This window comes from Archocentrus centrarchus, chromosome 15 (assembly GCF_007364275.1).
Source record: "Archocentrus centrarchus isolate MPI-CPG fArcCen1 chromosome 15, fArcCen1, whole genome shotgun sequence".
In the NCBI taxonomy this organism is placed as follows: Eukaryota; Metazoa; Chordata; class Actinopteri; order Cichliformes; family Cichlidae; genus Archocentrus; species Archocentrus centrarchus.
Window position 1 is genome coordinate 18,967,129 of NC_044360.1, and position 9,705 is coordinate 18,976,833.

The window sequence follows — 9,705 nt, forward strand, 5'->3', positions numbered from 1 at the left end:
TCCTTTCACTCTCCTTTACTTCTCTCCTTTTTCTTTCAGCTGTTTTTTTTTTTTGTTTTGTTTGTTTTTACTCAAAATACAAGCTCATTATTTTGGTTTTTATAATGTTACATCCTTTCATGACAACAGCTGTTAAACACATTGTGGAAGCTGTCGAAGCATCGCAACATATTTATCACTGAATTTTAATTGTTGTCACACCACAAATGGTTGTCACCAAATGATTGTGTCAAACAATAACCTGTTTTAAAGGCCCAAAAATGAACATGCCACAAATTCAATACATGAAAAATCAACAAAAAATATATATAACAAATAACTCATGAACTAAGTGAGTCTATTTGTAAATAAGTATGAATATAATTTTTGGTTTGTAGAAAATTAGGAACTAATTTTAAACTGGCAGCAGGTCGGAAACATGACTGGGTATAAAAGGAGCATCTCAGAAAGGCAGAGTATTTTAGAAGTCAGGATGGGCAGAGCAAAACACTCAATTATGGAATAGTTTCAGACTAATGTTCCTCGAGGTAAAATTACAAAGACTTTGAATATCTCATCATCTACAGTACATAATGACATCAAAACATTCAGAGAATCTGAAGAAATCTCTGTGCATGGCTGAAAATCAGTATTGCATACCTGTGATCTTTGGGGCCTCCAGGTGGCACTGCACAACAAACAGAGATGATTCTGCTATGAAAACCACTGCATGTGCTCAGGAACACTTCCAGAAATCCCTGTCTGTGAACTGTGACATCCACAAATGCAGGTTAAAGCTCTATGATGCAAAGAAGGAGCCAAATGTGAACTTTGGCCCAGAAAAGATGTTATATTTTCTGGGCCAAAGTTCCTTTACAATGGACTCAAGCAAAGTGGAAAACTGTTCTGAGATCAGACTAATTAAAATTTGAAATTCTTTTTGGAAAATGTGGATTCTGTGGCCTCCGGATTAAAGAAGAGAGAGACCATCCGGCTTGTTATCAGCACTCAGTTCTAAAGCCTCAAAGCATCCCTGATGCTATGGAGGTAAATCAGTGCCTATGGAACTGGTAGCTTGGATATCTGGAAAGGCACCATCAATGCTGAAAGTTATATACAGATGTCAGAGAAACATATGCTCCCATCCAGAAAACATGTTGCATATTTGAGCTTTACAGTGCTAAACCTCACTCTGCATTTATTACAACAGCATGGCTTCATAGTGGAGGAGTCCGGGTGCTGAACTGTCCTGCCTACAGTTCAGACATTTCACCAACTGAAAACATTTAACACATCATGAAATAACAAATACAAGAAAGCAGACGCAGGACTGCTGAGCAGCTAGAATCCCATATCAGAGAATCCTGGGACAACATTCCTCTCCCAAAGTGCAGCAGCTGCTCTCCTCAGTTCCCAAACTTTTATGGACTGTTGTTAAAAGAAGAGGAGATGCTACGCAGTGGTTACCATGGCCCTGTCCCAACTAATTTCCTAATTAATGTAAATAACATAATACTGAATGGACTAAAGCTCATATTTTGTATTTGATACAAAAGCACAATCGTTGTGTTTAAAACTAAAAAGCTGGCAAGTCAGTTTGACACTGAGCCAAAACAGTGATGTAAAACTTTACCTGCACACGCACGCCACCGGCTCAGTTTAATGGAGTCTTGATTCAGAGTGCTGAGCATATCTACATCTCTTTTATTGCAAAGTCTCCAACTCGACACTGCGCTCTTTATGAGTCGGTATATTTTTTATCTGAAAACCAATACTTGGAAAAACCTCCACTTTCCCTTTGCTCCCTTCCGTTCCACAGGGATGTGCACAGGGTTCTGAGAGATCCGGGGAAAAAGGTCATGTCCTTACTGCACACCTTGTACATGGAATAATTTGCAGAAAGACCTAAACTTAAACACTCCTGTCTGTTGCTGAATTTAAAAGCACCATAAGGAATCCAGAGATGGAGACACAGGTGGGGTTCTTTCTTGAGAGATTTATTGTATATCATGTTGTAGATCTTGCATTTTATTTTGTATTTGTTGAATTTTTTGATATATTTTGAGTTTGGATGGCTGCTGCCTTTGCCAGGTTTCCCTTGGGGAAGAGATTCAATCTTAATAGGAGCTCCTGGTGAAATAAAGATAAAAAAAAAATAATAATCTTTTAAAAGCACACTTGGAGATAGACTCATGCGGTGCTTGAACAAACTCTCCTTTAGCTCCTTTTTACTCTTTATCGGCTAGTATTAGAAGCACTCTATTTTACACAATGGTAAATAATAAGAATATGGGCTTCAATAGGTCATATTTCCAGCTTGCCAACTGAAGTACTTGCAGTTTTACACTGGAGGGAGACAGAGACTTTGCATAAAGACTGTGTCTCCAGTGTTAAGTAATGCAAAGCTGAAAGGCCTACTTTCAAAACTGAACAAGGACAGTGTAAAAAGTCACAGACTGCCTCAGAGCATTCACTGGCTTTCTTTAAATGAGAGTGAATCTCGCAGCTAGGGGTAATGAAAGAAGTCAAAATAGTAGCTCGGGGTTACCGGTAGGTGTCGCTCTTTTTTTTTTTTTTTGGCTGCGCGTCAGCACGGCAGCCATATTGGTCCGGGAGAGCCGCGCCCCCTGCTGCAGGCGCGTCTGAAATCAGGATTTTCAACTTTCCTGCGGTTTGATTTGCTCTGGTAAACCCATGTAATTAACATGTATGAGCAGCTGCAGATAAATAAAAGTTTTTTGTTTTTTTTTATTGTTAGGACTGAGTGGGCATGTGTGCTTGGAGTAGTAATATTTATGGAATAATTACTTTAACACTAAATCTACAAAGAGACAGAAAAAAAAGCGCATTTACAGTTGTGTTTCAGTATTTTCAAAAGTCTTCTTACTGACAAAAAGATTGGGAGTGATCAGAGTGGACAGGACAAGAAATGATAGAGGGACAGCTCAGGGTGCGCAGTTTGGAGACAAACTTAGAGGGGCAAGGCTGGGGTGGTTAGGACATGTGCAGAGGAGGAGAGTGGATATACTGGGAAAAGGATGTTGAATATGGAGCTGCCAGGCAGAAGGATAAGAGAAAGATCATGGCTGTAGTGGAGGAGGACATGCAGAGGGGTTTGTGTGACAGAGGAGGATGCGGTGGATGATGGGGTGAGATGGAGGCAGATGATCTGCTGTGGTGACCCTTAAAGGGGGCAGCCGAAAGAAGACTTAAAATCTATTCTGCCTGAGCAAGGCATTTTCAGCACCTCACTTTTATTTTAGACTCTGTGTAACTTAAAGTTAACTTAAAAGAAGAATTTGGTCACATATTGTGACTGAAAAAATAAGAAACAACTTGTAAAATGTGAAATATTATTCTGAGCTACTTTTCCAGCGTTTTTCTTTCGCTGGAAGATGAAAATATCCGCAAATTTCGGATATTTTGAAAAGAAAATCAACATACGTCGCAAACCCTGAGCAAGATGGCGGCGGAAGAGACACATCGCGCAAGGCTCGATGACGTATGGTCTACGCATTTTACGTCTGTTGACGTCGGCAGTTAACGAGGAAGCGCAGTTTTGGACCAAAGGTTGTAGCTGGTCTCTCGGCTGCTGCTGCTGTTCACTTGTCTGGACTCCAGGTGTGTAATATGTACCAACACAGTTTACATAACAGTATAATGAACGTAAGGTACGTAGGTAAGGTAGTTCAGTTAGGTAGGGCCGAGCGTAAATGAGCTAACCTGAATGTGCGTTTAGAAGTGCATGCCTGCAGCCTTATTCTGCGACTGTTTCTAAAGTTGAATCACCCAAAGACTCACAGCGCCACCTGGAGATCTTATTGTCGGTGGATATGATTAGATTACATTTTTTTTTTTTTTTAAATGCAAGCATTATGAAGAAGTAATAGTTCGGTATGTATGCAGTATGCATCTGCATTGGTGAGCCTGTGCTTGGGAAAGATTATGAGGAAACAAATTAAAGCTGAATAAGTTTCCTGAGATGTGCCTTTTAGTCACCTGACACCCTGCACTGCTTTTTGTTTGCAGCTTTACGATGGCGGTGGACTGGATTGGATTTAGCTATGCTGCAGCGGTTGCCTTTGGTGGATATATGGGATACAAGAGAAAAGGTTGATGACCGTCATATAACTAAACATTAAAGTGTTGAAAATTGAATTCTGGTTGATTGTATTTTTTTGTGTCCTGCAGGCAGTGTGATGTCCCTGATGGCCGGTTTAGTTTTTGGTGGATTGTCTGCTTTTGGCGCCTACATCATGTCTAATGACCCAAAGGACATCAAGGTGTCACTGCGTGAGTATGGATCTCTATTTGCAGCCTGTGGTGTGGCTAGGATCAGAGTTTAGAGGTTCAGTGTCCAGCTGGTGTCACAGCATGGTGTTTTCCTTCTTTCAGTCGCCTCAGGAGTCCTCGCAGTCATCATGGGAGTGAGATACAAGAATTCTGGGAAATTAATGCCTGCTGGAATAATGACAGGGCTAAGGTCAGAGTCAGACGTGCTCAGAATGCAGTACGAATTATTGCGCAAATCAAGGATTGGGTAAATAATCTGTTAAAAACTTGCTGCTTTTGTCTTTCTTACAGCTTGCTGATGGTGTTTCGCCTCTTACTTCTGATCGTGTGACCGGGAGAACACTGACCCTGGAAACAGGAAACATTCCCACTAAGCTGACTAAAGCAAGCTTTCCTGCAGTACAATTTTTTATATATAAATGAGCAAGTATTTGAATGTAAACTTCCATGATGTGTTTGCTCACACTACAGCTGTTAGGGAGCTGATTTATTTTGATAACTGGAGAAATGGAACAAGTTGAATTATTTTTATTTGCATTCTTGACTTTAACGGGAAAGAGTTTTTGTGATTTTTTTTTTCTTTTTGTAATAACAGCAAAATAAAACAGATATAATTAATTAAAAAAGTGTTATTGTTGCATTTTGTTCAGACAAAAAAAAAAGAAGCTTCAAGTATTTCTGTAAAATGTTTTTATTTCACATTTAAAGATTACAAACGGTTTTCTCATTTTGTTGTGTTAGTGGAGCATTTATCTCCACGTAGGCCTGCAGATATAATTGTTCACGGTCATTGCTGCCTAATGAGAAATGTAGCAGATCTTTTGTAGAGTTTCTTAAAGTGGTAACTTGAATTGCAAGACTTCCATGACATTTTTCAAATATTTTTCATCTGGCTGTGGTTTCCTCTTACTGCCCGGCTGCAGAAACCTGTTGATAGCAGGGATTTGGATCATCCTGCCCTGGAAAGACTGGAAGGATATGTGGAAAGAGGAATACATATTTCACAGTTACTTGTGTTGGTAATTTCATAGTGATTATATATTTGGTTGAATCACTTACCTTGATGTTGGAAAAGTCTTTGAGGATTGCAGGAAATTTCTCCTCCAGCATCAGGGTGCATTCAATTAGCAGCACGTCTGCAAGGCTTAGTTTACCTCCCACCAGGTACACGGGTCCAGTCAGAGCCTGAGGAGTTTGTCAGAAAAACCCACATAATACTTATTTTAGTAACAATTAGCAACAACTCTGTTTTTTTAAGGAAAAAAATCAGTTATTCTACCTTTTCATACACAGGAAGGTAGCGCTCCTTTGCTTTGCTTTGAATGTTGTCCAGTTTTGGTTTGGGGTCTGGGGAGAACGGGAGCATGATGATCATTTCCATGAGGTCCATCAGTCCCTCCGAGTACATGTTGATCCTAAAGGAAAGCACAACATCCTATTTAAATACATTCATGATATAAAACAGATTCACTTTATCACTATTAGAAAAAAACATACATGACTTTGTCTTTGGGATCCTTTCCATGCAGATTGTACTTCTCAGCGATATAATTCAGGATCGCTTTGGTCTGAATGAGCTTCATGCCATCGATTTCCACCAAAGGCACCTGTTGAAACATGAGTGCGCCATCTGCAGAGCAAAGAGCAGCAGGTAAAGCAGATTTGCACTCCCAATTTGCAAAAACACCACAATTCATCTTAACGTACATCTTTGATCATAGATCAGAAGATACTGGAGACACCCACATGCAAACGTCTGTATCATTCCAGGTTGCATAACATGTGTAAGTGCAATTTTTCTCAAGACTAGTTTTTACTTGTAAGTAAACACACACACACACACACACACACCCATTCCTTGTTTGAACTTTTAGTTTAACTTTAGCTCTAATAATCCGGGCTTTGAAGCACATGTTTGCAATCAACTCACCATTCAGCAGTTTCACATACTGCTCCCGAGTTACCAGAAGAACTTCATCAAACTGTGAAGAAAATATTTCATGTTAGACTTTTCAGACTACGCAAAATCCTGCACGACTTCAAACTAACACCTCTTTCACTTACGTCCACTTCTGCAACTGTTAAAAGCCAGCGGATTGACTCCATCTTCCCTCTCCCATTGAAATAATACAGTACGGGTCTTTCAGCCATGGCTGTTGTTTTCTTTTCTTCCTTTTTTTTAGGACTGAGAATCTGTGAAACTGCAAACAAAGTGAAATCACAGTAAGTCACGAGCTGCTGAATAAATGTGTAACTCCTGAGTGTGCTGAAACGGATATCAAGCGTAAATTACTGTTGAGCTCTTATGTATCATTCACAGTAGCTGGGCTGGGCAGCGGAGGGAAGGCGGGCTCAAGGCGGAGACAACATCTGAAGGCGGTGATTGGGCAAATCTAAACCAATGGCAGGATGCTCATTTCCATACTGCCGCTAAACATCATGGGTAAAAAGATAAAGTCATCCGGTTTATACGTACTTTAATCAATTTTAACAATGTAGTTTCTCTTTATACAATAGAAAAAGACAAATTGTATACCCCATGGTCATGAGTTCAATTCTTGCTGCCGTCATTGTGAACGGTTTTATTCTGCAAGCCTATAAAAGACACTGGGCACCCTCGCTGTATCTGGATGTGAGGGCGATCTGGCTGCGACATCTGTCACCCCATTGATCGCTAGGGTTGATTCGGCTGATCTGGCTGGCTAGGCGGGTGTCCCCTTCCTCCCTCACCGGTCCATGTGTGTCCCTCCCGACGCCCCGCGCTCGGTGGCAGCGGACGAAGTCCCCCCCCGGCGGACGACCATCCATCGGTATACCAGTAGCTGCGCTCCCCTGCTAGAACCTCCAAACAAGCTCAAGGCCCATTTGTAGGAGAAACGTAGGGAAGTCAAGCTCCAAGCTTCAGACACATCCAAATGCGGCGCTGCACGTGGCAGTCTGCCTTCCTTTTCGCTCTAACATGCACGTGTTTAGAATTTAGTTTAGAATCACTTACAGAAGATATACTTATTCAGATATACTTATTCAGATATTCATGCGCACATTTTTTTTTTTCCAAATTAAAACTATTAGTCTTAGCAGTAACTGGCACAGCATCCCATGCAGATGGTCCTCTTCTCATTTAACTGAATAGTCAGGTGTTTTGTGTCATTAATTAAATACAAAAATAAACAAATGGACATTTTTAAAGGGACAGTGTAATAATAAAAAATTAGTTTTTGCCGAGGCCAACACCTGAGTTAAACTGTGTGGCTGGTTTCTGAGGTTTATTGCTTTTTGTGAATTTGCACAATAATATAAGAAATTAGAGCAAGTTGTTAAAGTTTATTTCAATAGCACATTTCAAATGCTGTATCTTTGATGGGTGTGTTCTTGAAGAAAAGGTCTTGATGCATATAGAGAGTTTATTGCAAAACAGACAGTGTCAAACAGATGCTATGTGAGACACCTGGGAGAGGAGGCCCAATCTTACTAACTCATTTCAAAAGAGGGTTAACAAAGGTCATATACTGTTCCTTTCTGGCCAACTCCCACATTCCTGACTTTTACCATATATAGGTATGGAGAGCAACTTCAACCAATCATAAAGTTGTTCACCATACAGATGTGTGGTCAGTTCCTTATTTGGAAAGAGATAGCCCACATGGGCTTTGTGGTGGCGTCAATTGGAGGCCTAAGCTCAAGGCTTTCATCCTAAAGGAAGAAAGCATACATACATGCAGTTTAACATAACAGTTTAAGTCATAGTAGATCAGACACCACACAAACAACATCAGTTGACCAAAATGCTACACAGGGTATATAAAATATACATTATGCATAATAACAAATTTGGGGTGGCTGTAGCTCATGAGGTAGAGTAAGTATGGTTGGGCAAGATAGTGAAGTGAAGTTGCTTTCAGATGTGTTCATTGAAGTGTGAATGTGAGCGCTTTGAGTGTAAAGTGGAAAAGCGCTTGTACCACTCAAGTCTATGGTCAGTCCTGAAACACACACACACACACAGCAACACGGGGGGGGGGGGGGGGGGGGGGGGGGGGGGTGTACATCAATACACTTTTGTTGTGATCTCTGTTTACACTTTCCAAAATGCTTTGGTGTCTTGGCAGGCAGCTCAGCTCAGCTCAGTCTTCCTCTCCTCCTGCTAGCTACTGAATAAAAAGACACACACACACACACACACACACACACACACACACACACACACACACACACACACACACACACACACACACACACACACACACACACACACAGTTGATCCATGTCAGGCAGCTGTGTGAATTAAAACCATAAACCTCAATTAAAAAGAACATGAAAAAGATAAAATAAAACAATAATAGAAGTAAATAGGTTTTTAACAGTGTTTTAAAGTAACTGAGTGGTTCGGCAGCTCTTATGTGAAAAGGTAGATTGTTCCACAGATTAGGAGCCACCACCAAAAATGCCCCATAGCCTGTGCTTTTGAACCTGCATCCAGGACTATCCAAGAGCAGCTGGTTTCTAGAGCTCAGTGCTATGGTAGAAGCATAGGGCTGTAAAAGTTCAGTGAAGCAGGGTGGTGCCACACCATGAAGGCACTTAAAAAAAAGTAATTAAAAAATGAAAGTGAGATGGACTGGAAGCCAATGTAGGCCAATACAGTCATGAGGTAATTACACTGTTTCCTTTATTTCCAGGGCTATGCTGGCTGCTTTCCAACTACTTCTCATTATAAAGCTAGTGTAAAAGTGCCAAGTTGACCACCAGCTGTAATTGAGAGTGTTGACTGCTTCCCTTAACCAAACACAGTGATAATGAAGAGCACATCCTGTTATGTAATGCATGAGTATAAAGTTTACAAGACTATACTTACTACAAGCTAGGCAGTTTGGCGTGCACCTGCTGAGCAGCATTTTGTTTGGTTTCATTTGATAATGTGAAAACACTTAAGTTGTCAAAAAGGAAGTCAGCACACCAAATGTAGCTGCTGAATGAAACAGTTTAATAGAAAAAGGTGAGATGAAGTGACATTTGAGTGGCCTTAATCAGACTTAAGAAGTGACAGGAAAGACGTTATCTATACCCGCCCACTACTGGACAGAGTGATGTGGTTGAGGTGCCTGTGCCCAAACAAGGAAAAGCAGCAGCATCCAATAAAACAGATGAATATAATAAAGAATGAGGTAAGGAGTGTGAGCAGTGGTATTGTAAAATCTTATAAGAAATTGATATCAGTATATCCAAAGATGTGGAAAAAGCCAAAGCATAAATCAAACAATGTAAGATATACAAGTATATGAAAGGAATAATACCATAGCTGAGCTAGACTAGTGAGAAACCCTAATGAGTAAGCTGCAAGTATAAAAGGCAGAAATGTAAAAAGAGTGCATATAGAAATACAATCTTGTAAAACTTGTAATATCAATATTAGAAAAATCTAGGAAATCTACA

At 40.4% G+C, this 9,705-nt stretch overlaps 2 protein-coding genes across 3 annotated transcripts; one reads left to right on the plus strand and one right to left on the minus strand.

Annotated features, from left to right (window-relative positions):
* Positions 1–3,494: 3,494 nt before the first annotated feature.
* tmem14a (transmembrane protein 14A) lies at positions 3,495–4,873 on the plus strand. Its single transcript, XM_030747662.1, has 5 exons — positions 3,495–3,600; positions 4,009–4,091; positions 4,171–4,272; positions 4,375–4,462; positions 4,564–4,873. Exons 2-5 carry the CDS (start codon positions 4,016–4,018, stop codon positions 4,601–4,603), a joined length of 306 nt encoding a protein of 101 aa, XP_030603522.1. The 5' UTR covers positions 3,495–3,600; positions 4,009–4,015; the 3' UTR covers positions 4,604–4,873.
* A 126-nt stretch (positions 4,874–4,999) lies between these two features.
* Positions 5,000–6,702, minus strand: LOC115792980 (glutathione S-transferase A4-like). Of its 2 annotated transcripts, XM_030747654.1 has the most exons (7): positions 6,566–6,702; positions 6,337–6,473; positions 6,203–6,254; positions 5,770–5,902; positions 5,552–5,687; positions 5,332–5,457; positions 5,000–5,240 (listed from the first exon to the last, which is right to left on the minus strand). In XM_030747654.1, exons 2-7 carry the CDS (start codon positions 6,421–6,423, stop codon positions 5,106–5,108), a joined length of 669 nt encoding a protein of 222 aa, XP_030603514.1. In that variant the 5' UTR covers positions 6,424–6,473; positions 6,566–6,702; the 3' UTR covers positions 5,000–5,105. The 2 variants fall into 2 exon arrangements, with proteins under 2 accessions (XP_030603514.1, XP_030603512.1); XM_030747652.1 differs by lacking the exon at positions 6,566–6,702 and having other exon boundaries at positions 6,337–6,559.
* Positions 6,703–9,705: the final 3,003 nt, after the last annotated feature.